This window comes from Alosa pseudoharengus, unplaced genomic scaffold (assembly GCF_046254945.1).
Source record: "Alosa pseudoharengus isolate Yale_2024_CS ecotype anadromous, Long Island Sound unplaced genomic scaffold, YU_APseudo_1.1 YU_APseudo_1.1_scf_22, whole genome shotgun sequence".
In the NCBI taxonomy this organism is placed as follows: domain Eukaryota; kingdom Metazoa; phylum Chordata; class Actinopteri; order Clupeiformes; family Clupeidae; genus Alosa; species Alosa pseudoharengus.
In genome coordinates, this window is record NW_027468680.1 from 3,580,630 (window position 1) to 3,606,912 (window position 26,283).

Genomic DNA, 26,283 nt, shown 5'->3' on the forward strand with positions numbered 1-26,283 from the left:
TGTGTTTGCGCGCGTGTGTGTTTCTTGTTCACCTTAACAGCTGTGGCATATTAAATCTACTGGATGGGCTTTTATTCTGTCCCAGCAGAGTCAAGGACATGCACGCACACACACACACACACACACACACACACATAATAACTTAACATAGCCTATGAAAGGAGGTGTGTGTGTGTGTGTGTGTGTGTGTGTGTGTGTGTGTGTGTGTGTGTGGTGGGGGTAGAGAGTGGGATCAAGAAAGCTAAAAAGACAAATAATGAAACGATAAAAAGAAGGAGGGGGAGGCAGGGGGATGGTCAGAGCAAGAGAACGAGAGTCAGTCAAATATGCCTCTCATCTATGGCAGTGAACTAGACATCTTTGGTGTAAGGATAACACAAGGCATTTGAAGACATAGGCTAAATATCTTTGGTGTAAGGATAACACAAGGTATTTGAAGACATAATCTTGGGCTAAATATCTTTGGTGTATGAATAACACAAGGCATTTGAAGACATAATCTTGGGCTTTTGGGAAACAATAATCAATATGTTTTATTAATCAAACAACCAAATTTAATCAATCGATAAATGGATAAAATCATCTGCAGATTAATCGACTATAAAAACGATTGTTAGTTGCAGCCCTATAGTGTGCCATCATTAGGAATGACTGGCCCATGGCTACACGGCGGTTGACCGATTATCGGCCTGGCCGATATCCAGTATTTTTATCGGCATCGACCATTTTTTAAGCGAATTTTGCGATAAAGTACATTCATTTTAAAATGTGCTACTTTGGCAGCCGCCTGCCTCTGTCTGAACTCACCACTCTGTGGCCAAGAGCGAAGTCTTGCTCAGCACCACCACCTGATTGGCTATGTGTCACGAGTCCAACCAATCAACACTGAAGGCTGAGGGCACTGAATGTTTTGCATTCTGACCGAAGCCAGGCAGGAGTAGTTTCATTGATTTCGTGGAGTTGATGCTCGAAGGTTACTCAGACATGGATGAAGTTGCAATAAGTCACACTCCTCTATGCTGAAGTTGCAAAAACACCGAAATACAATCTGTGAGTATTCACGATTAATGCATGTTGTTGTAGTGACGGACATAAGGAGATAATGGAGTTTACTCGAGGTGACGGCGAGGAGAGGTGGCCTTATGTTGGTACCAGTGCACCTTACACCTACTTCAGCATCTCACCATTGGGCCAACGTAACCATATTATTCTACTACTCGCTGGTATACTACAGGCCAGTACCGGCCCTCTCACTGCAAGTGTCTCATGCTTGTTCACCCTCAAGCACACTGTGGATTTTTTTATTTAATTTATATAGTATATTTAGTTTTTGTTAGTTTTTCTTTCTTATCTTCTACTGTCTCTATTGTACAGTGGAGTTTTGTTATATGTATATACTTATATTTACCCTTTCTGATGTAAGTGCATGTTGTGTGTGATGTCTGTATGCTACTGAGACCTTGAATTTCCCCTTGGGGATCGGCTAAGTGAATGTTTTAGAAAGGTTCAGTAGGCCGAAGGTTATTGTTGCCTTCTGTTTAACCAATGGCCAGTTTAGTAGTGCTATCAAAATGTCAACAAGTTAATTTGTTGATTACCCTCGGCAGTGTCCTGAACTGGTCAGGGATGTTGATGACGTGAAATCTAACTTTTAGACTCAAATAATTGGAATCTAAAAAAATAATTGTATTCTTAAATGAAAAGTTGTTCATTGTGAAGTTGTTATTCTAAATTTTGACACCAATTTTCATTTTTAAAGGAGACATATCAGTTCAAAATATCAGTTATCGGTCTCCTTGATTAGTAATGATTAGTAATAATCAGTATCAGCCCTGAAAAAGCCATATCTCTGAGAGAGAGAGAGACAGAGAGAGAGAGAGAGAGAGAGAGAGAGACAGACTTGTGTGCACTGCAAAAACTGCTTATCTAACAAAATCTAACCAAGTGTTATTAATCTTATATCAAGATAAAAAAAACTAGTTGGTATTGTTGGTATTGAAAACAAGCAAATTTGTCTGCCAGTGCGTTAAGCAAATTTGTCCTAAAAACAAGCAAATTTGTCTGCCAGTGCGTTGAGCAAATTTGTCTTGATAAGAATCCTTAAAATAAGTTAAAGTCTTCTTAAATTAAGTGAAAATGATCTTTTGAGAGGGCGCTAGGTAAGTCTTTTCATACTAAAAACAATACCAAATAGATTTTTTAATCTTAATATAAGATCAATAACACTTGGTTAGAATTCATTTTTTGCAGTGTGCATGGTTTCCTTGTGAGGCAGAGCAGGTATGAGACGAACTTTGACCCCACAACAACTCACACACACGTGCGCGCACACGCACGCACACACGTTCCAAAACTCTGAGCCAGAAACAAAGCTATGGCCCTTCACATTTACACACACACACACACACAAGACTCTGAGCCAGAAACAAAGCTATGACCCTTCACATTTACACGCACACAAGACTCTGAGCCACAAAGGTGACTACACAGACTCTGGATAATCATCAACTTTTGTTGACCATCACTACAACATTGTGTGCTTGACAGGGTCGAGTCACGTTACACACACACACACACTCACACAGACACGCACACACACAGTGACACACACACACAAACACACAGTGACACACACACACAAACACACAGTAACACACACACACAGTGACACACACACAATGTCCCACATGTGCATGGCTGTATTGTAACACATCCTGTGGGTCAAGTTCAAATGCGGTCAGCGCCACCTCATTTCCTGTTGGTCCGGAATGAAGCCGCAGCACAATGCTGTGCTGTGAGGCAAAGTGTCATTTTCAGATGTTGAACATGACATATATGACTATTTCATGGAAAATATATGTTGAAAATGACATATATGACTAATTTATGGAAAACATATGTAGAACATGACATATATGACTATTTCATGGAAAATATATGTTGAACATGACATATATGACTATTTCATGGAAAATATATGTTGAACATGACATATATGACTATTTCATGGAAAACATATGTTGAACATGACATATATGACTATTTCATGGAAAATTTACGTTGAAAATGACATATATGACTATTTCGTGGAAAACATGACTGGGTATGAAAAAGAGCATCCCAGAAAGGCAGAGTAAAGAGGTAGAGGTATTCATCACTCTGTAAACCTGTGTGGACAAAGGATGAAACGATATAATTATAATGCTTTTTACATGAAATTCCAAAGTATTTGGAGAGTTCATCATCTACAGTACATACTATCATTAAAATCCAAAATCCATCATTGTATGAGATCAGGTAAACCTCTGATAACCACTGTCTATAAACACAGTTTGATACTCACATTCACAAATGCTAGTGTAAACTTTACCATGCAAAACAAGAAATTGTATTTAGCCGTGATACAGAAATACCAGGGTCTTATCTGGGCCTGAGCTTGTTTAAAATGGACTGAGGTAAAGTGGAACAAGGTCCTCTGGTGAGATCAATCAACATTTTCTATTCTTTCTGGAAATCATGGACTTCTCTGGGCTAAATAGGACCGGGCCTATCCAACTATCACCAAACAATCCAAACAATCACAGTTATCGATCCCTGGCTATTCCACCACCACTACCTCTGAAGTCAAAAAACCTTGGTGTCATAATCGACTAACCTCTCATTTGATTAACATTAAATGCATCACTAAAACAGCCTTTTTCTACCTGAAAAACATTTCCAAACTCCATTCCTAACTGCTTTCATTACCTCCAGACTTGACTACTGTAATGCTGTAAAGCTCTTTGGTGTCTCATACCGTCATAGCCTCCAGACTTTACTACTGTAATGCTGTAATGCTTTTTGTTGTCTCAGCAAAGAGAATAAACAGAACACAATACATACAAAATGTATGTAGGCAATGTCTTTTTGGGGGAAGACCTTGAATATTTCAGGAAAACAATGCCAAAATGAATTCTGCACATACATAACCAGTGTGTCTCCATAGAGGAAGAGTCCAGGTGCTAAAATGGCCTGTTTGTGTTCAGACCAGTCAAATTAGGTGCATCATGGAATGAAAAACATGATTAAGAATACTTTATACTGTTTAGCAACTGAAATCCTATATCGGGCAGGAATGGGACAACATTTCATTCTCAAAACTTAGTTCCTAAACATTTTTTAGGGCAGCCGTGGCCTACTGGTTAGCACTTGTAACCGGAGGGTTGCCGGTTCGAACCCCGACCAGTAGGCACGGCTGAAGTGTTTTGAGCAAGGCACCTAACCCCTCACTGCTCCCCGAGCGCCGCTGTTGATGCAGGCAGCTCACTGCGCCAGGATTAGTGTGTGCTTCACCTCACTGTGTGTTCACTGTGTGCTGTGTGTGTTTCACTAATTCACGGATTGGGATAAATGCAGAGACCAAATTTCCCTCACGGGATCAAAAGAGTATATATACTATACTTAAACATTAACAGAATGTTGTTAAATGAAGAGGTGAAGCAGCACAGTAGTAAACATGCCCCCATGAAACATGTTGCTGGCATTTCAAAATGAACAGATAGCCTAGTCTAACATCACTGTAGCTTAAATCATCAGTAGGTGTGCCTTGGCGTATTGGTTTGACCTTTGGTGTGCCATAGTCTCAAAAAGGTTGAGAACCTCTGGTCTACACCATCTCCGACACACACATACACACAAAAAAACTTCAGAAGATCATCTAAAGATGGTCTTAAACCAGCTAGAAAACACACACACACACACATACACATGCACACACACATACACTTCTCCACAGCCTCATACACTCATAGACTCGTCTCTCCCCCCATATACACTCTGACAACACACACGAACATGAACTCTATGGAAACAATCTCGCCAAACATTCAATCATGTTCAACTTTCCTATACTCTAGAACAGAATGTGCAATCATGTTCAACTTTCCTATACTCTAGAACAGAATGTGCAATCATGTTCAACTTTCCTATACTCTAGAACAGAATGTGCAAGTGACTTTGTTGTTCAGTTTTTCACTGAACATGCATTACTTTGTCACACATGTAGTCAAAACACACACACACAGCCTTCACACACACACACACACACACACACACACACACACACACACACACACACACACACACACACACACACACACACACACACACACACACACAGCCTTCAGGTAAAATAGATGAAAGCAATGACGATACTGCAATTGTGGGGTGTATCAGGAACGGGCAGGAGGAGGAGTATAGGAGCCTGGTGGAGGACTTTGTGCAATGGTGCAAACTCAATCATCTCCAACTCAACACTTCAAAGACCAAGGAGATGGTGGTGGATTTCCGCAGGTCTAAGCCCACTCTGCTACCAGTCTCCATTGATGGGGTCAATGTCGAGGTGGTAAGCACCTACAAGTACCTGGGTCTCCACCTGGACAATAAACTGGACTGGTCAGCCAACACTGACGCACTCTACAAGAAAGGGCAGAGCAGGCTGTACTTCCTGAGGAGGCTGCGCTCCTTCAATGTGTGCAGCAAGCTCCTCAGGATGTTCTACCAGTCTGTTGTTGCCAGCGTCCTCTTCTATGCAGTAGTGTGTTGGGGAGGAAGCACAAAGAAGAAGGATGCGGGGCGAATTGACAGGCTGGTAAGGAAAGCTGGCTCTGTAGTGGGAGCTGAACTGGAGTGCATCACTTCACTATCTGACAAAAGGACCCTGAACAAACTGATCAACATCTTGGACACAGTACCTCCACAGTAGAGGTCTGCGCCCGCCCGCTCCCGCAATATTCTGTCCCGCTCCCGCCTGCTCCCGCATTAATGTGTCATTTTTAGTCCCGCTCCCACCCGCATCTGTAACATGATGTCCAGCTCCCGCCCGCTAAAGCCCGCATGCAGGAGGGATAGCCTATTCAGTTTTTCTTTCTGTCTCACGAAAGGAGCACACACACCTGAGAAAGACTCCAGATGTCAGTTTCTTGGTTCTGAATGTAGGCTAACAACTGAAGTAGGCCTAGTCTGGTGCCCTCTTCCTCTGTCATGCTTTCGATTTTTGAGTTTTGACAATAAGCAGCAGGAACAAATTGAACCCACGTAAACGACAATATAGGCTATAGGCCTGCTATCCGTCAGTTATGCTTAAACCCCGTTTTTTAATGCTGCCTAACAGAACATCCAGCTGAACTATAGTTATGAACACTACTTTAATCGTTTCCATATTTAATGTTACGCACATATTTAATTTGCAGGAGTACAGTGAATCATCGGTTTGTCCCGCACCCGCGAACGCACCTCTCTCATCCCGGCCGCTCCCGCAGAGAGCTTTCAAAAGTTGTCCGGCGCCGCACTCTTTTGCGTCGGGACCCGCAGGTCCCGCGGGTCTACTGCGGGAGTGCTGACCTCTACTCCACAGCACTATTATTAAGCAGAAGAGCCTGATTAGCTGGAGACTTCGCTCACTGCCTTGCACAACAGACAGACTGAGGAAGTCATTCATCCCCCAAGGCCATTGAACTGTTCAATGCTTCACTTAAGGGAAGAGAAGAAATAGACTTCTCCGCATAGTCTGTCTGCCTCTTCACCACCTCCATGTCTTGAACTGTCTGTCCACTAGCCACTTTACCATTGTCTTCTGCCTCACTGTTTGCGTGCTTTATTAGCACATATGCACAACCCCTCCCTCCATGCCACAGCCGAACTGTGACCACACTTATACCTTTCTTAATATAGTTATTTATACATAGACATATAGACTTTATTCTTGCACTGTTGCACTGTTTGACTTACTCATTTGCACCATCACCATGACACTCATTCACAAAGAGCACCTTACCTTACCTTATGCACAGAGGACCACAGGCTCAGTCCCTGCTTCAGTCATTGCAAGCGCACCTGACTGATTAATCACCCACTATGTGGATACTGTTTTTTAGAATTGATTTAGATTTATTTAGTATAATTTGTATTTTAGTATATTCTTTATCTTCTACTGTCCTTATTGCTTAGTTGTGTTTTTTATATTATATACTTTTAATTACTTTTTCTGCTGTTAGTGAATGTGTGTGTGTATGTTGTCTGTATGCTACTGTGACCTTGAATTTCCCCTAGGGATCAATAAAGTATCTATCTATCTATCTATCTATCTATCACACACAGCCCTCAGGTAAAATAGATGAAAGCAATGAAAGCATTAGCAACAGTGAACAAATTAATCTTGCCTAAGAGACACATGCATGCGTGCGCACACACGCACACACACGCACACACACACCTTTCTCTCAGAGCCTCAGGCGGTGGTTATCTTCTGAATTTTTCATTTGCGCTGGCTCTGTGTTCTCCGAGTGTGGCCTGGGGCATTGCCGAGGGACTGAGGAAGGATGATCGGACATACACACACACACACACACATTCAACTCAGTGTCGCTTTTTCAGCTTCATACACACACACACACACACACACACACACACACACACATTCAACTCAGTGTCGCTTTTTCAGCTTCATACACACACACACACACACACACACACACACACACACACAAACACATTCAACTCAGTGTCGCTTTGCAGCTTCATACACACACACACACACACACACACACAACTCAGTGTCGCTTTGCAGCTTCATACACACACACACACACACACACACACACACACACACAAACACATTCAACTCAGTGTCGCTTTGCAGCTTCACAGCTTGATTTTGTGTGTGTGTGTGTGTGAGGGGGGGGGTCGCTTACTATGCTTAAGTACTAGAATATTTAATTAATACTAGAAGATTTCTGACGAGTGCAATACTATACAAAATACAATACGATTTCTAAAAAAAAAAATGTTTTGCTCCGGGTGACGTTGTTGTAGGCCTATGTTGGAGTGTGCGGACAGTTGCTTTATGACCAAGGTCCAACTCATGACGAGGAAGCAGTTTAGCCTAGGTTATGTTGTATGGGGGATAATGAGAAAGGCCTACCTTGGAACAGGGATTAAAGTGAAAAAAAATCGTTTGACTGAACTTTTTTCAGGCCATAAGTCATACGTTGTTCATATGTACCTATAGAGATAGCACCCCTTTTGCGGTCGCGACCTATTGGTTTTTAATGTGCAAAAAGATGCAAACAGCAAAGTAAAGGGAGTATTCGCCTTATTCACACGGCGGCCATTGTTTAAACCAAAACGAGGCTACAGGGTACACTTACTATATAATTAATGCCACCTACAGGTGAATGCATAGAACATAACAATCCTATGGTTTGTGTACCCTGTAGCCTCGTTTTAGCCGCCAATGGCCGCCATGTGAATAAGGCGAATTGAGTGTTCTTGATTGAGATTTCCTGATGAACAAAAATATATTTTAGTACCATCCCTGACCATTGCTGATTAGCCATTGCTGTTCTTTTCTACTGCAGCAATATTGTAGAAAGGCTTTAACACACTCTTATTTAATTACTTCAGGCCAAAAGTGTTTAAAGGGGAGATTTTTTTCTTGTTAATATGCAATTCAACACCAAGTAAAATCTATAAAATCAAGTTTGCAAGACTTCCCATTTCCTCATCAAAGTAACGAATCAGAACATTCTAGATATTGTTCATATTTCCATTTGTTGCCTCATCCGCATTTAATGAAAACATGGTCATTTTGAGTTTCAGACAACTCAGTTTTCCAATGAGCAGTCTCTCAGTCTGTGTGTGCTCATGCAGGAGGTCTGCGCATTTCATAACGACAATCTGGAGACGGTGCTTTTGTCTTCAGCAACAGATTGTATAAGGTTGACAAGAGGTTGCGATATGGTGAGGGACAGGTCGTGTTGTTGCGCTATGAAAGAACATGCGTAGCCTACTTTCTAAACGTAAAAACGGTCAGCCATAGATAAACGTAGCCTACCTCTGTCGTGGTGGCTAGTTGCACCAGGTAGGGAAGATGTCCTGAAGTGCACGAACGTTAACCTTATGGCGGTCTTCTGATTGGTGGCGTGCTAAAACTTTTTCCTATTGCATCCATAAACAATTTTCTTGCAGCGAACCGCGCAAAAGCAAACCCCTGGCACTTTAATTTCTTTACACCATGGCTTGTTAGTTCTCCCCCGTTTCCAACAGCTGCCCATCTCCATTTATTTTTTAACTTTTGACACCTGCCTTGCCTTCCTTTAGCAACAACGCATCCATGACAGCTAGTGGCCTTGCCAAATAGACGCACACAAATCATGACGCTAATATGCGAGGTTCTGGTAGGCCTACTGGTTATGGTTTTGTGCTATAAATTAATAATATTTTATAGCAAAGTTTTAAGTTGACTATTTTAATTGTATGGTTATTTTTTGTCAACATACACTCACAACCTACTGTCGTTAAAAGTGAGGCCTAAGCAAAATAGGCTACAAGGCTGTCTGTGCGTCACAAACAGACTGACCCCCTCACTCAACAGTTCGCGATGATGACAGTGATATTATTATTTTTCACATTTTGGGCAGATGATCCTCACATACAGAATGATATATGGTAAAATAAAAAAAAATCCTGTTAACTGTCCACATGGTGAAATGAGAAGATGAAAACAGGCTTTTTGAAAATCAAGCCCAATTTAATAAAAACGCTCTGACAATATGATAATGTTAACAACGAAAGTTAATGCATGGACATGACCTTATAATCCATACATGAGTGGGGAAAAAATCTGATGAATTTGTGTCACATACTTTTTGAATGAGAAGCCCTCAAAGGTGATGATGTCTTTTCACATTATGAATTTATAGCCATTTTCAGAGCTTTGCAGAGGGGAAATTACACAAGATACACCTGATTTGATTGGATTGTTTAATTCAACAGGAAAATGTACTTCTATTCACATAGTTTCACTCATGTGTGTGAAATACTAAAAGAGCCAATAATGTTGGAAGTTGAACAAAAAGGATTGTTCACCACGATGCTTAAAATGACTTGAAACTTCAAAGGGCTGTAGTTTTGGAACCATTAGTGATACAGATATACTATTTAAGATTTATGCATAGGTTTGGTCTACAAACACCTGTGATTTTTTTCAGATTTTTTGGGAGAGGGTGACCTGCCAGCCACTGGGTGATTTGACACGGAATGACCCTAAGGGATTGCATTGTCCCTTGTGCCTTGCTCAAGGGCACAGTGTCGGAATGCTACTGAATGCTAGCCCAGCTCCTTAATCACTACCATGTTCTTACACTACTGTACACTACCCTGGATATTTCAAGTAGCGCTAATGATTGTAGTGGGAGAGAGAGAGAGAGAGAGAGAGAGAGAGAGAGAGAGAGAGAGAGAGAGAGAGAGAGAGGTGGAGATCAGGAGGTGGAGGGTGAGTGTGAGGTCATGCCCTCGGTTCCTGTGGTCAGGAGTTTGTGTTTCTGTTTGTTGCTGACAAGACTTCCTGCCATTACAGTGGAATTCACAGTGAAACACACATACACACACACACATTCTTTCTTGCTTTCTCTCTCTCTCTCACACTCTCTCTCACTCACACACATGCACACTCACTCTCTCATTCACTCACTCACTCATTGACACACACACACACACACACATACACACACACACACACACACACACACACACTCTGAAAAAAAAGCCTAGTTGTGCAAATGTTGTGGTGACCCAGCTGGTAGCATTTAGACCTTCCTGTTGCATGTGGTAAGTGCAAGGTGTGACCTGGGGTGTGGCAGAATCACCAGTGTGTGTGTGTGTGTGTGTGAATGAGCAGAATCACCAGTGCTGCTGTATTTAATCTCCACTGTATCCAGTGTGTGTGTGTGTGTGTGTGTGTGTGTGTGTGTGTGTGTGTGTGTGTGTGTGTGTGTGTGATTCTGCTGTATTTAATCTCCACTGTATCCTGTCTGTGTGTGTGTGTGTGTGTGTGTGTGTGTGAATGAGCAGAATCCCCAGTGCTGCTGTATTTAATCTCCACTGTAGCCACAGAGATTTCCACCCAGTGGTCAGCAGCCCAACTGTTGTCTGAGGGTATTTGCTGGGGGGTCCCTGAACATAGAATCAACAATGTAGTTTCAATGTGAAATCAGTATTTTCATACCTCATACCTTTCCTAGTCAGAATGGGTTATAATCAGTAGTATTTAATGTCTAGTGCAACTAATGCTGTTTGTATGTAATATCTAGCGAAACCGACGTGGTACATTACATTACATTTAGCAGACACTTCTTGACCAAAGTGACTTACATTTGTCAGCTACAGCGGAGAAAATAAGTATTGAACACATCAACATTTTTTTCAGTAAGTATACTTCCAGAGAGGCTATTCGCATGAAATTTTCTACAGACATTAGTATTAACTTAGATAATCCACCCATATTAAAAAATCCAAACATTAAAGTCCCTAAGTAGAGTTATGAGTAAAAAAGTGTAATGGCACAGGGAAAAAGTATTGAACACACTAAGAACAGTACACAAAGGCAAGGAATGGCAAGGAACGAGCTGGAATCTATACATAGTTAGAGAGTAATTATCCCTCCTATCTGTGCAAATTAATGTAAGCTGGGTTAGTACATATTGATGAGCTATAAAAAGGTTTTTCGTTACCAAGTTGTTACACAAGAAACATGTCATGATGGGTAAAAGCAAAGAGCTCTTCCAAGACCTTTGCAACATTATTGTTGCAAAACATATCAATGGAACTGGTTACAGATGCATTTCAAAACTTCAGAATCATCCAGTAAGCAGTATTGGAGCCATTATCTGCAAGTTGAAGGAACATCACTGCATCATCAATCGGCCATGCACAGGATCTCCTCACAAGATTTCTGACCAGGAAGTCAGAAGGATAGTCAGAAGTGTAGCCTAAAAGCCAAGGACCACTCCAGAAAGACTGGGAGGCAGCAGGTTCAATTGTTACAGAGAAAATCATAGGTAATGCACTCCACCGCCATGGCCTCTATGCGTGCCCACCCCACATGACTATTACTGAAGAAAAACATGTTGAAGCTCATGGAAAGTTTGCTACACAACATTTGGACAAGCCTATGAAATACTAAGAGAATGTATTCTGGTCAGGTGAGAGCAAAATTTAACTCTTTGGATGTCATACTACACACCATATTTGGAGGAGAAATGGCACTGTGCATCACCCTAAAAATATCATACCAACAGTGAGGTTTGGAGGTGGAGGCATCACGGTGTGGGGCTGTTTTTCATCTCATGGTACTGGCAGACTTCATACAAATGATGGAGACATTTTTTCTGGGAGAATCTTGCCATCCACCAGAACAATGAGGATGAGACATGGCTAGACCTTCCAGCAGGACAATGATCCAAAGCATTCAGCAAAGGAAACACTCAATTGGTTTCAGAGAAAGGAAATTCAAGCCCTGACTTAAATCCAATTGAACAGTTTTGGAAGTTACCTAAAGATCAGGATTTACAAGAGGGACCCCTGGAATCTTCAATATCAACCCATTCGCGCTGGATGCTGCATGACGCAACATTGACCCTCCCGCTGGATGCTGCGTAGCGCAACATTGACCCTCCTGCTGGATGCTGCGTAGCGCAGCATGCTTTTTATGTCATGTTTCTAGGTGCTACAGAGGCTTAGATATTACATTTTGGTAAACGTTGACAATTTTTAGTATGTTTTCAGAAAACCCTCAGGAAATAAGGCTATTTAGTCTAAAATGCCATAGGATTCTATAGGCGTTTTTAGCAGGCATTTTAGGAGTAAATGGGTTAAAAGACTATCTGTTTAAAAGAATGGGCCAAAATCACACCTGAATACTGCGACTGATTAGTTTCGTCATAGAGGAAATGCCTTGAAGCTCTCATTTTAAATAAAGGGTTCTCCACAAAGTATTTAAGACATTTCAGTAGGCGTGTTCAATACTTTTTTCCTGTGGGATTCCACTTTTTTACTCATAACTCTACTTATGAACATTAATGTTTGGATTTTTTTTATATGTGTGGATTACCTAAGTTAATACTAATGTCTGGTGAACATTTCAGGCAAATAGCCTCACTAGAAGTATACTTACTCAAAAAAATGTTGACGTGTTTTATCTCTAGTGATACAGCAATGTTGTGGTATTTGATCCTCAGTGTAGGTAATGCTAGAGTATTTTATCTCTATTGCAACTGCAATGATGTAGGCCTACTTCATCTGTATAGCAGTAACGTTGTAGTATTTGAACACCAGTAACAGTAACACTGCAGTATATGATAGTAAGTAGTAATATAATAGTACAGCTTTAGTATTTGATGTCCAGTAGCAGTAAGGCTGTAGTATTTTATGCTGTGGTACTTGATGTTGTAGTATTTTATGCTGTGGTACTTGATGCAGTATTTTATGCTGTGGTACTTGATGTAGTATTTTATGATGTAGTACTTGATGTAGTATTTTATGCTGTGGTACTTGATGTTGTAGGGTCATTCCGTGTCAAATCACCCAGTGGCTGGCAGGTCACCCTCTCCCAAAAAATCTGAAAAAAATCACAGGTGTTTGTAGACCAAACCTATGCATAAATCTTAAATAGTATATCTGTATCACTAATGGTTCCAAAACTACAGCCCTTTGAAGTTTCAAGTCATTTTAAGCATCGTGGTGAACAATCCTTTTTGTTCAACTTCCAACATTATTGGCTCTTTTAGTATTTCACACACATGAGTGAAACTATGTGAATAGAAGTACATTTTCCTGTTGAATTAAACAATCCAATCAAATCAGGTGTATCTTGTGTAATTTCCCCTCTGCAAAGCTCTGAAAATGGCTATAAATTCATAATGTGAAAAGACATCATCACCTTTGAGGGCTTCTCATTCAAAAAGTATGTGACACAAATTCATCAGATTTTTTCCCCACTCATGTATGGATTATAAGGTCATGTCCATGCATTAACTTTCGTTGTTAACATTATCATATTGTCAGAGCATTTTTATTAAATTGGGCTTGATTTTCAAAAAGCCTGTTTTCATCTTCTCATTTCACCATGTGGACAGTTAACAGGATTTTTTTTTATTTTACCATATATCATTCTGTATGTGAGGATCATCTGCCCAAAATTTGGGCTTGTTGCTGAGTTTCTTCATTGAGATAAGATTTTTTTTAAATATTGTCTATAAATCCACTGAATTTGTACTGGATCTGCAGTACCACTTTGCACCACATGTGGTGCTCTTTTAATACAATGGAAGTCAATGGAAGAGTAAGAGAGTCACTTGTTTGCTGCACATATCCAATCTAAACACACAGTTTATGGTTCATATGGTTCAAGTAAAAAGGGGTTTCTAAAATTCAGTGCATTGTCAGATGCAGAAAAATCAATACTAAAGATTTATCATCTTTTTACAAATGCCTCTTGGATCCACGAGTCCTCAAACCTTGTTATGAATACTTGTGATGGAAACACACATGGTCATCTTCATCAAGTGAAATACCTTGATGAACTGAATTTTAGAAACCCATTGTTTGATTGTTTGTTAAAGCACTGATCTCCATCTTGATGCTCTTTGTCTATGTATCACAGAGGACTGCATCCCAAGCATATGACGATGAATATAGACTTTGCCTAACCAGCTGGCTAAAAATTATTAAAGTGCTCACATAGGCACTGATAGGTTGAAGCTGGTGTAGAAAACTCATTACAAAGATGGTAATTATGCTAAATCCTCTTGCTGCATGTATGATGACCAGTCAGTCTTATGTGTGTATAATTTACTTGATCTGTTTATTTTCTCTAAATAAGATTTATGTATGAGTAGTATGTTGTTCATGTTGCAATAATTATTTGGACCAATTCAACTATGAACCATAAACTGTGTGTTTAGATTGGATATGTGCAGCAAACAAGTGACTCTCTTACTCTTCCATTGACTTCCATTGTATTAAAAGAGCACCACATGTGGTGCAAAGTGGTACTACAGATCCAGTACAAATTCAGTGGATTTATAGACAATATTTAAAAAAAATCTTATCTCAATGAAGAAACTCAGCAACAAGCCCAAATTTTGGGCAGATGATCCTCACATACAGAATGATATATGGTCAAATTAAAAAAAATCCTGTTAACTGTCCACGTGGTGAAATGAGAAGATGAAAACAGGCTTTTTGAAAATCAGGCCCAATTTTTAAAAAATGCTCTGAAAATATGAAAATGATAACAACCAAAGTGAATGCATGGACAGGACCTTATAATACATATATGTGTAGGAAAAAAATCTGATGAATTTGTGTCACATACTTTTTGAATGAGAAGCCCTCAAAGGTGATGATGTCTTTATACCTACGAGCCTACTTCAGTCCATCAGCCCGACCATCGCACCAGCTATCACACACGTGATCAATGCCTCGCTAACCTCCGGCACATTTCCAACAGCGTTCAAAACGGCCCGGGTAACACCGTTACTTAAGAAAGCTTCTCTCAACCCTGCTCAAGTCGAGAACTACCGCCCTGTCTCACTCCTGCCTTTCTTATCCAAAGGCATTGAACGAGCAGTCTCCAAACAGGTCTCTGACTTCCTTTCACAGAACAACCTTCTGGATCCAAATCAGTCTGGGTTCAAAAGCGGCCACTCTACCGAAACGGCTCTGCTGTCTGTAACAGAAGCCTTAAAAGAAGCCAGGGCGACCGCTCGGTCATCAGTACTCATTCTGCTTGACTTATCGGCTGCCTTTGACACGGTTAATCACCGCATCCTTCTCTCTATACTCGCTAACATGGGAATCTCCGGTTCTGCTCTCTCCTGGTTTGAATCCTACCTCACAGGACGCTCGTTTAACGTATCATGGCTTGGTCAGCTATCTGCACCTCACCATCTCACCACAGGGGTCCCCCAGGGCTCAGTACTGGGCCCCCTTCTCTTTGCTATCTACACCACCTCCTTGGGACAGATTATCCGTTCGCATGGCTTCTCATACCACTGCTATGCAGACGACACACAGCTCTATCTGTCCTTTCCACCTGATGACCCCTTGGTTTCAGCACGGATCTCGGATTGCCTCTCAGACATAGCTACATGGATGAAGGCACACCACCTCCAGCTGAACCTCTCAAAGACTGAACTGCTGGTCCTCCCAGCTAAACCTACCATACACCACGACATCAACATCAAATTTGACTCTCTGTCTGTTTCACCTACCAGGACTGCAAGAAATCTAGGAGTTGTTCTCGACAACCAACTAAACTTCTCAGATCATGTTGCCTCAGTCGCCCGGTCATGCCGTTTTGCACTCTACAATATACGGAAAATCAGGACTTACTTAAATCAAGATGCCACCCAACTTCTGGTTCAGGCAATAGTCATCTCACGACTCGACTACTGCAACGCCCTCCTGACAGGTCTCCCAGCCTGCACAGTGAAACCACTTCAGATGATCCAGAACGCGGCGGCGCGCCTGGTCTACAACCAACCCAAGAGGGCACATGTTACCCCGCTACTCATCCAGCTACATTGGCTACCTATGGCGGCCCGCATCAAATTCAAGGCTCTAACGCTTGCCTACAAAGTAGTCTCCGGTTCTGCTCCCACCTACTTGAATGCCTTCATACAGACATACGCTACCTCCAGACCGCTGCGCTCCTCAGACGAACGACGTCTAGCTCTACCTCCGGTACGCTCAGGCCAATCCAAACTTTTCTCATCTGTTGTTCCTCGCTGGTGGAACACACTGCCAGTTCCTACAAGGGCAGGGACATCCCTCTCCATTTTCAAAAAACTCCTGAAGACCCAGCTCTTTAGAGAACATCTCCTCTCATAGCAACACTTACAACAAGTCTTGCTGATCCTAGCACTCACCAGCCGTCTTAAACTGACACGTAACTGTTAAAAACAGCACTCACTGATGCACTTATTCTTACTGTACTCTAATGTTTTTTAAATTGTCCTAATATTGTTGAGAATTGCTCTAAACTTAAACTGTTTACCATGTTGTTAGTCGCTTTGGCTAAAAATGCGTCAGCCAAATGTAATGTAATGTAATGTAATGTTAATGTCTTTTTACATTATGAATTTATAGCCATTTTCAGAGCTTTGCAGAGGGGAAAGTATACAAGATACGTCTGATCCGATTGGATTTTTTAATTCAACAGGAAAATGTACTTCTATTTACATAGTTTCACTAATGTGTGTGAAATACCAAAAGAGCCAATAATGCTGGAAGTTGAACAAAAAGGATTGTTCACCACAATGCTTAAAATGACTTGAAGTTTCAAAGGGCTGTAGTTTTGCAACGATTAGGTATACAGATATACTATTTAAGATCTATGCATGGATTTGGTCTACAAACACCTGTGATTTTTTTCAGATTTTTTCGGAGAGGGTCACCTGCCAAATTGCGCTGAAATTGGGTGATTTCACACGGAATGACCCCTTATAGTGTTGTCACGATACCAAAATTATGACTTCGATACGATACCTGCCATAAATATCACGATGCTCGATACTGAATACGCCCACTTGCCTAGATGCGTGCAAGGAGCAGTGAGAGCAGCAGTTCACACAGATTTGTATCGAAGTATCGATTCTAAAAATGTCGGAAATCGTAATGTTTTTTTTGCGTGAAGGCCTTTTCGTGATACCTTTTTAGTATCGATACACCGTGCAACACTAATCCCTTAGAATCCCACTTTAAACATTCTGTATGTAGTAAGCACTGCAGTCTACAGGCCTACATCTTATCTAGCTACTTATCTACAGGCCTACACCTTATCTACACAGTGTTTCCCACAGAATTAAATTCTATTTGTGGTGGCAGGTTTGCAGAATTAACTTGAATGCAACAGTTTTTAACAAATTAGCACAGCATGGTTATGATGCTAACTAGATTTAAGCACAATGTAGTACAACCTGGAATATCATTGTGTGGTGGTCAATGTTGATATTGTGGTGGGCCGCCATAAATAAGTCAATGTATGGGAAATACTGCTACAGCACTGCCAAGTCTTGATATGATATGAATTTCTTATTTGACCTCGAAGACACCCAAACAGTATTTCTTATTATTTATATCCAATAAATAATATTTTGTCTCAAGCTCTCGTCATTTCCAGATAAAAGACGACATGTATTGGTCAAATACTATTTTCCTATAAATCCAAATCTAGGATGACATCATTATGAATACTTTTGGGGCTAAACTGAAAGTTTAGCTTTAGAATCTCCACCTACATTCCCAATGTGGCATCACACCTACTCCCAAACACACACACACACACATACACACAGACAGACACACACACACACACACACACACACAGACAAACACACACACACACACACAGACAAACACACACACACACACACACACACACACACACACACATACAGACACATACACACACACACACTTGGCATCTGTCTTACTCTCCACCTCATTTTTCACCTCTTAAAGATCTGCTATATCACTTCTGCACAGAATGTAGAGTAGTGCTAGACTGCTGAGTGTGTGTGTGTGTGTGTGTGTGTGTGTGTGTGTGTGTGCGTGTGTTTGGGGGGAGGGCAATATGAAAGTCTTCTTAAGTAAAAGTGAGTTCTCCTCATGCATACACTCAGCTTTGATCTAAAGCCCTAAGGCTCCATCTAAACTCTCTTACTTTCTCTCTCTCACACTCTCTCTCACACACACTTTCACTCTCTCTCTCTAACACACACACTTTCACTCTGGCTCACACTCAGAAATGCCCTATCGCTGTCCTTACACAAATAACATGTCTCTCTCCCAAACCAAACCCAAAGCAAACACAGCAGACCCAAAGACTCTCACACATCTCACACACTCACACACCTGCTCTGTTTTATCGGAACTCTGCAAATGGAGCTGTACTGTGGGATGGGACGACAGGACAGGTGTGTGTGTGTGTGTGTGTGTGCAGTGTTTCCCACAGAATTGAATTCTATTTGTGGTGGTAGGTTTGCAGAATTAACTTGAATGCAACAGTTTTTTAACAAATTAGCGCAGCGTGGTTATGATGTAGTACAACCTGGAAAATCATTGTGTGGTGGTCAGTGTTGATACTGTGGTGGGCCGCCACAAATAAGTCAATGTATGGGAAACACTGGTGTGTGTGTGTACTAAAGCTAGCTGCTTAGAGTCCACATCAACAGGGCCTAAGCATTTCTTAGCCTAAGCATTTGTTAGCAAAGCCTTTATATATTTATACTTAGCATAATAGTATTTCTGATATGTTGCTGATTGGATCATAAACAGCCACAGCAATGAAGAGGAGTGACTGACTCTATGATTGTGTTACATGCTCCAAATGTAAAGCACTTTGAGCTGCATTCTGTGTATGAAAGGTGCTATACAAATAAAGCTTATTATTATTACTATTATTATAATTATTTATTATTATTATTATTATTATTATTATTATTATTATTATTATTGTGGTCTTGATGCTTCCCTGGGGCATTTCTCATCTAACATGTTCTCAGCATCTTTTGAAAAAACGATGGCAGACAAAGATGTGACCACGATGTGAAGAGGACCTCAATGCATGGTCACCTCACGGTTGTGTGTGTGTGTGTGTGTGTGTGTGTGTGTGTGTGTGTGTGTGTGTGTGTGTGTGTGTGTGTGTGTGTGTGTGTGTGTGTGTGTGTGTGTGTGTGCGTGCGTGTGTGCATGTGTACATCTGCTGATAAGTGATCAAGTGAAAGAGGCTGTTAGGATTCAAAATAACACAATAACATGAATGGGACAGCACCTGTGGCATCGATACATTTACACCAAAAACACCTAACACACCAAACACACCTAACACACCAAACACACCAAACACACCTAACACACCTAACACACCTAACACACCAAACACACCAAAAACACCAACAACACCCAACACACCAAACACACCTAAAACACCAAAAACTCCTAATACCAAAAACATGAATGGGACAGCACCTGTGGCATCGATACATTTACACCAAACACACCAAACACACCTAACACACCCAATACACCCAACACACCAAACACGCCAAAAACGCCAAAAACACCTAACACACCTAACACACCAAACACACCAAACACGCCAAAAACACCTAACACACCAAACACACCTAACACACCTAACACACCTAACACACCTAACATACCAAAAACACCTAACACCAAAAACACCTAACACCAAAAACACAATTCCATTTCCTTCCTTTGGGTAACCCTGTGTTTCACACCACAACACTATGTATTGTAGCTAATTCCCTTGGGTAAAGTCTGCAAGAATGCTGACTTACGGAAAGCACCCAGCAAGTCAGCGGGCCAGCGAGCCCTCATGCACTTCACGACTTTACAGTGGGACAGCCCTAAGCATCATGTCTGTGAGTGCTTTACCGTGGGACAGCCCTAAGCATCATGTCTGTGAGTGCTTTACCGTGGGACAGCCCTAAGCATCATGTCTGTGAGTGCTTTACAGTGGGACAGCCCTAAGCATCATGTCTGTGAGTGCTTGAGTGAGGAGAATGGGACTGAGCCACCACCCCCTCCTTCACCCTCTGCACACACACCTCCACCTTCACACATCTCCACCCTCTCCTTCACATCTCCACCCTCTCCTTCACACACATCCCCTCTCCTTCAGCCCTCCACCCTCTCCACACACACCTTCACCCTCCACACACACCTCCACCCTCTCCACACACACCTCCACACACACCACCACCCTCTCCACCCTCTCCACACACACCACCACCCTTGCCTGACCTAAGGGGTGTTTGGTGGGCAGGTGAGACAGATCACAACCCCTTAAAGAGAACCTGAATAATTCACAAGCAAATAGCCCAGAGAAAATCTGCTGCCACCTCACTCATCTCTCTCAAACATGCACGAACAAACGAACACACACACACACCTGGCTTCTCCAGATGCCAAACAAATAAATAATTCATGAGCCTTTAGACATATACATACACAAACTAAAACATATCCAAATGCACAGAAGCCATTTAATAGTATGATTTGACGTGTGGGTGTGTGTGTGTGTGTGTACTTTGTTCTGTGTCCTACAGTTATTGTGTGTCTATTTTAGACCTTTGGCCCACTGGCTTGAGCTGCTGTGCTGCAGTTTTAAGCACCATGACAATGCTGTAAGCTATCTCTATTTAGGACATTAAACTAACACAGACACCACATTGTCAGAGTGCACTCTTAATACACACACACAAAATCCCTGCCAGCTTGAGAATTAGAATAGCCCATGCCAAACTGCACTTTACAGCTTGACCAGCAGGGCAATGTTGGAGTCTGCCCTGAATTGCCTTCTGTTAAGTAAAAAAAAGAAAGAAAAGTCGCCAGTGTTGAACAATTGGGGTAACCTCCACAAAACGCCTTTGCTAGACGCACAACAGACAGCCGAAGTGATACGGTTCCCCTCGAGTGAGGTAGGGCAGAATAGACATAGCTTAAATAGGTCTTTCTGGCTGAAGAACCAAATGAAAGCTCATTTAAGACCTGGATAACAAAAGCGATGCGCAACCGGTCCTCCCCCGGGCAGTGTAAAATTAAATCGACCTGTTCAAAACGGGTGGCATGCCGATGCGCAGGCTGTCTAGGACGGCTATCTGCGCCTGTCCACCCCTCTCATAGCCTAGCCTACCTCTGCTCTGAAAGTTCCGTTTGGTAACTTGACTTCAATCGATGAAGCAGCGCGCATCTTCCAGGCCACTTCGCTGCTTAGCATTAGTGGCTAGCTAAGTGTGGCAAGTTTTACTATCAGGAGCAAAGTGATACTCATCGACTAAGAAAGGCGTAGACTAACCTATATGCCTATATGCCTTAAAGAACAGCTGCCCTGTCGCCTAGCTGACGCTTTGTTTACAAACCCTAAAGTGGAGCAAAGAGTGCCAGTGGTTTTGGAGTAAGTTATGATGTTTGGACTTCTCGGCTGGTGCGTAGCCTATATCCGAGGCAGTAACTCAAGCTACAAGACAAGCCCCGGCGAGCTATGCGAGGCTTTAAACCTGTACTAAACATAGATAACTGCCATAAAGTACAGAGCAACAGTAACCTATGCCTCTGCTGTTGCTCAAGACGAGCAGCTAAAACAGCTACAAGGCAAAACCTCAGGCCCCCTGCTGGACTCGCTCCATGGACTCTGGCACCACCGCCATGTTGCTCTCATCTCCCGGCTTGCCCTGCAACATTGTTTCCCGGTGTATCCCAGAGCGAGCTGAGCAGGCAGACACAAACACAAGAGCGATCTCGCGCAACAATGGAACACACTTACCTTGGCGATGGCTTTCTTGTAGCGCGTCACAGCCTGCTGAATGAGCGAGTGGATTTTGATATTCCCGTCCCCGCACGGGACCACCACCCGGGTTCGACCGAAGCACACCGTCACTTTCATTCCGAAGTTCCCCCGGCGCCCGCGCTCGAATCCCGGCGGACAAACTCAAGTCCGACGCGCCGACGGTTCCGTATCCGTGCGCATGAATCTGGACAGTCGCGCCGTTTGATTTCTGTTAAAAACAAAAGCGCTAGAGTAGCCTAGAATATCCCGTAGGCGTTTGATGTAGGCGCATTGTACGGCACTGTGTGTGGGTGACCACCTGTTTAGTGTATGCGCTGCCCCGCTCCGTGGTTCCTGCTCTAGCGACCGAGGGGAGGGGAGGGGAGGGGGGCGGTTGGTGTTGATCTCAGCCGCCGACTGAGTGAACCGACGACCCTCGGTGGTCAAACGAGAGAATTGCCATATAGCCTATGCCATGATTCCAGGTGAGGGACTGGGACCGCATTTGTGACACCTCCAAAGAGTAGAATTAATTGATCATGAATATTTCATAGCGAAATCATCCCTATGCTTTGATCCAGAGGCCAGGAATATTAACCAGAACCTGCAGTAACCGTCGGGTCCAATAGCCTGTTATATAACCACACTGCCACCACAGAGGCCTGTGAGGGAAAAAGAAGGCCTAGTATAAGGAATTCACAATGAACACAAAGGCTTTTGAGACTCTGCAGGGTGTGTTGAAAAAGAAATCCATTTCATGTTTTAATTCAAATGTTTATGAGTCAGCCTAGGAGTTTTGCTGTTCTAGGATAACTTCCCTTTGCTTGCATCTTCATACATTCACAATAGACACAATTTCAGTTAGTTGTAGAAGGAAGTATGCATTAGAAGTCAAGTTAGAGTTGATGAATAAGACTGCCATTCAAAAGTTTGGGGTCACTTAGAAATGTCCTTGTTTTCATCATTAATGTTGTAAATGACTGAAATGGTTGATCTTTAATGCAAAATCTACATGATCAGCTATCAGCAGCCATTCATCCAATGTTCCAAAGACACATTCTGTTTACTAATCTGATATCATTTTAAAGGCTAACTGAGAAATCATTGGAGAACCCTTTTGCAATTATGTAAGCACTTATTGTAATCTGAAAACTGCTGCCCTGATTAAAAAACAATACAACCAATCTCAGCTGGTATTCTGTCTATAATGGAGTGGAATGAAAATTTCTAAGTGACCCCAAACTTTTGAACGGTAGTGTATATCAGAAGGGAATAGGCTTATGGGTCTAGGACAGTGGTTCTTAAACTTTTTGTCTGGCGTACCCCCAAAAACCATTAGCCAAGTCCCTCCAACCTGCAAAAACTAAATGTGTTCTCTCATAGCTAGGCTATGTCAACACCAAAGGTATTATCAATGGCATCTTCTGATTAAATCTGATTAAAGGTGCTCTAAGCGATGCTGGGTAACGTCACTTCTGTTGACTTTCAAACAAAACAGAGAGCTAGCTCGCTACTTCCTCCCCCTCCCTTGTGTGCTGCTCCCGTGCAATTGAAACTCTCCTAAACGCGCATCTCGTCTGTGATTTGCTGGAACAGTTTGTTATGTTTTATGGGCTAGGTTTGCCCAGGTTGTTTTTGTTGCCGTTTTTGGAGCCTGGGATGTCCACAGAGATCGCATTTTTTTTTTTTACAGTGTATTCAGGACACAGAACGCTAGCGGTTGGTTAGGTGATTGCAGTAAGTGACATAAAATGTTTTAGCCTAAAAAATGCGTGGCATTGCTTACAGCAGGGGTTCCCAAACTTTTCCACGACAAGGCCCCCCAAATACCACTAGGTTCTGGCCAAGGACCCCCTTGATGTGTTATTAAACCCATCGACGATACTACGGCAAATGTAAAAATACATTAAGCTAATCCTAATAATTATTTTAGCCACAAGCACTTCGCGATGGAGCATACAGTGTGTAAAAATTGTATTTGGGGCTTTCTGCTATATGAGAGCTATCACTCTACTATTATTCCCAGTCATTATCATGGGAAATATAATGTTCAGATATGCCTCACATTATGGCATTGTATAACAACCCTCATAGTAATAGGTATATTTTACATTTTTCAAATGTATTTATTTTTTGGCTTTTATTTTTCCTTCCAACTTGCTGAGGCCCCCCTGGCATCCCCTCGCGGCCCCCCAGGGGGCCCCGGCCCCCACTTTGAAAACCACTGGCTTAGAGCACCTTTAAACATGTTTGTCTAAAAATTAGGGGCTGTCAATCGATTAAAAAAATGAATCTAATTAATTACATACTCTGTGATTAATTAATCTAAATTAATCGCATATATAATTTTTGCTGAGAAAGTATTTTAAATATTTAAATTCAAATGAATGATTGAATAATCAGCATTAGTGACATTAAAGTTCAAAAACTCTTTTATTATTATTTTCACTGTTCAAATAATGGCCACAATAATCTATGATATGACCTAATATGCTGAGGAAATAAATTCAAAAGTGCTTCGGGAAGAAGTTTTTTTCACATACAAGGCATTTCAGTCCACAGATATAACCTAGGGGACACAATGAAAATAAATGAACACTCCCCTCAATGTCAACACTATTTCTTTCCATTGATGTGCGACTTTAGAGTTGACAAACTCCGGTGATATGCAAATTCCTTGCTGCAAACATTGCAGAGGACTTTATTTTAATCAACACTTTATTTTTGTCAACACCATCAGGCCGTTTTTTTAAAAGTAAATGTTCCAATCAATGATCTAGGCAGCACATTTTCTTCTCTCTCCTTCATTTTACAGTAATGGTTACTAACTAGAACGGCTCGGGGTCAAAGGTCATACAGAATCGATTAATCTGCGTTATTTTTTTTAATCAGTTATTTTTTCTCAAATTAATTAATCGAAATTAATCAGTTATTTTGACAGCCCTACTAAAAATGTTTACAAAATAATTTTGAGACCCCTCTCATACTTTTGGCGCCCCCCTGGAGGTCCCAACCCCTAGTTTAAGAACACCACTAACCACTCGGTAAGTTGCACAGTTTTGAAAATGAACGTTAAGGGTTGTTTTAAGGACATGTTTGTGCATGCCCATAAGCAGCCACTCTGAAGTAGTCAAAGGCGATTCAAAACGAGTCAGAAAATTCGAGACAGGACCCATCGTCAAAATTTCAGTGTCCACCACTCTAGTTCATCCAAAACAAACCAGAAAAGGGACTCAATTACTTATAAATAAATACTGTAATTATTCTTTAAGAGGATGTATCCGAAGTGAATATGGTTTAGGTTGCATCAGAAGTGCATATGGGTTTAGGATGCATCAGAAGTGCATATGGGTTTAGGATGCATCAGAAGTGCATATGGGTTTAGGATGCATCAGAAGTGAATATGGTTTAGGATGCATCAGAAGTGCATATGGGTTTAGGATGCATCAGAAGTGCAAATGGGTTTAGGATGCATCAGAAGTGCATATGGGCTTTTAGTGAATATGGGTTTAGGATGCATCAGAAGTGCATATGGGCTTTTAGTGAATATGGGTTAGGTCATACGTAGATGTGGTCTGACGTATCAGATCTCGATGTGGTCTGACGTATCAGATCTCGTACAGACCTGACACACGTATCTTGCTTATTTACCAGGTGTGAATGGGGTTATACACACTGATTCCTGTACAGTTTTAACACAACATAACTCTCTTTCTCTCTCTCTCTCTCTCTCTCTCTATCTATATATCTATATATATACAGTATGTGTATATGGGCTGTATTTTGGGCACCAGCGCATTTTTTCGTATTTCGTTTTTCACCCGCGCAAAGTTGAATTCGGTATTTTGCACGTTTATTTTTTAAGCATTGCGCCCAGGGCTGTGGCAATTAACAACCTAGGGAGGGTCCTAGCGTGTTGTCTAAAAATCGCTATCATACACCACCTAAACCTGGTCAGAAATCAATGGCGAGTTGTTCATATGCTATTTTAAGAGCGCATGTCAACAGTCATATTGGCAGGTGCACGCACCATCCTTCTATCATTCATGAACCCACACCAGCGCACGTCCATGCAAAGCATTACAAATTGCACGATTACAATGGGA

The 26,283-nt window shown here is 41.8% G+C and overlaps 1 protein-coding gene across 1 annotated transcript in view; it reads right to left on the minus strand.

Annotated features, from left to right (window-relative positions):
* LOC143139640 (partitioning defective 3 homolog) overlaps positions 1-22,510 on the minus strand; it is an 81,745-nt gene extending 59,235 nt beyond the window's left edge. The window contains exon 1 of the mRNA XM_076300273.1: positions 22,175-22,510. Within this exon, the coding sequence (XP_076156388.1) occupies positions 22,175-22,294 (120 nt within the window). The 5' untranslated portion in view covers positions 22,295-22,510. The remainder of the gene's footprint in view (positions 1-22,174) is intronic.
* Positions 22,511-26,283: the final 3,773 nt, after the last annotated feature.